Source organism: Penaeus monodon, chromosome 19, assembly GCF_015228065.2.
Source record: "Penaeus monodon isolate SGIC_2016 chromosome 19, NSTDA_Pmon_1, whole genome shotgun sequence".
In the NCBI taxonomy this organism is placed as follows: Eukaryota; Metazoa; Arthropoda; class Malacostraca; order Decapoda; family Penaeidae; genus Penaeus; species Penaeus monodon.
Genome location: NC_051404.1, coordinates 5,768,716 through 5,769,206, shown reverse-complemented (window position 1 = coordinate 5,769,206; position 491 = coordinate 5,768,716). Strand labels below are relative to the sequence as shown.

The window sequence follows — 491 nt, the reverse complement described above, 5'->3', positions numbered from 1 at the left end:
TGCATTTACGATGTCAATTGTAGTCACAAAGACGCGTAATAAAAAACAACCTTCTCTTGCACTAACACACATCTCTCACAGACTTTTACTGGACATCCTTCTAAACTCCGTAGATTCACAATGACATTTACCCATTTTGAGCTTGGTTGGAGTGTCAGGATCTCTCGAAAGGAGCGGAAGTGAGAGGATTAGAACACTATTACGTGCATCCTGCGCCGTCGGGGGAGGCTTTCCTGCATCAGCTGATTCCCTAAACAATGTCGACTTGTTATTTTTTTTTAAAGGGGTATTTTTTTAATTTCCATCTCACTTCACAAAGAGATTTTTAATGTTTTTTTTTATGTGCGATTATTTATTTGGTATTATATGAAAGGGGTTGTTGTTATCAGTTTTGTTTGTTTTGTTTTGTTGGGAGAGCAAGAAAAAAATATATATATATGGCTGATTTTAATCGTTTTATTTTTGAAAGTATTTATGAAGTTATATATCAA

The 491-nt window shown here is 34.6% G+C and overlaps 1 protein-coding gene across 1 annotated transcript in view; it reads right to left on the bottom strand.

Annotated features, from left to right (window-relative positions):
• Nucleotides 1–268, bottom strand: part of LOC119585019 — a gene marked incomplete in the record, with an annotated part of 10,106 nt that extends 9,838 nt beyond the window's left edge. Inside the window, 1 exon segment of the mRNA XM_037933633.1 lies at nucleotides 132–268. Coding sequence (XP_037789561.1) covers nucleotides 132–135 — 4 coding nt within the window.
• Nucleotides 269–491: the final 223 nt, after the last annotated feature.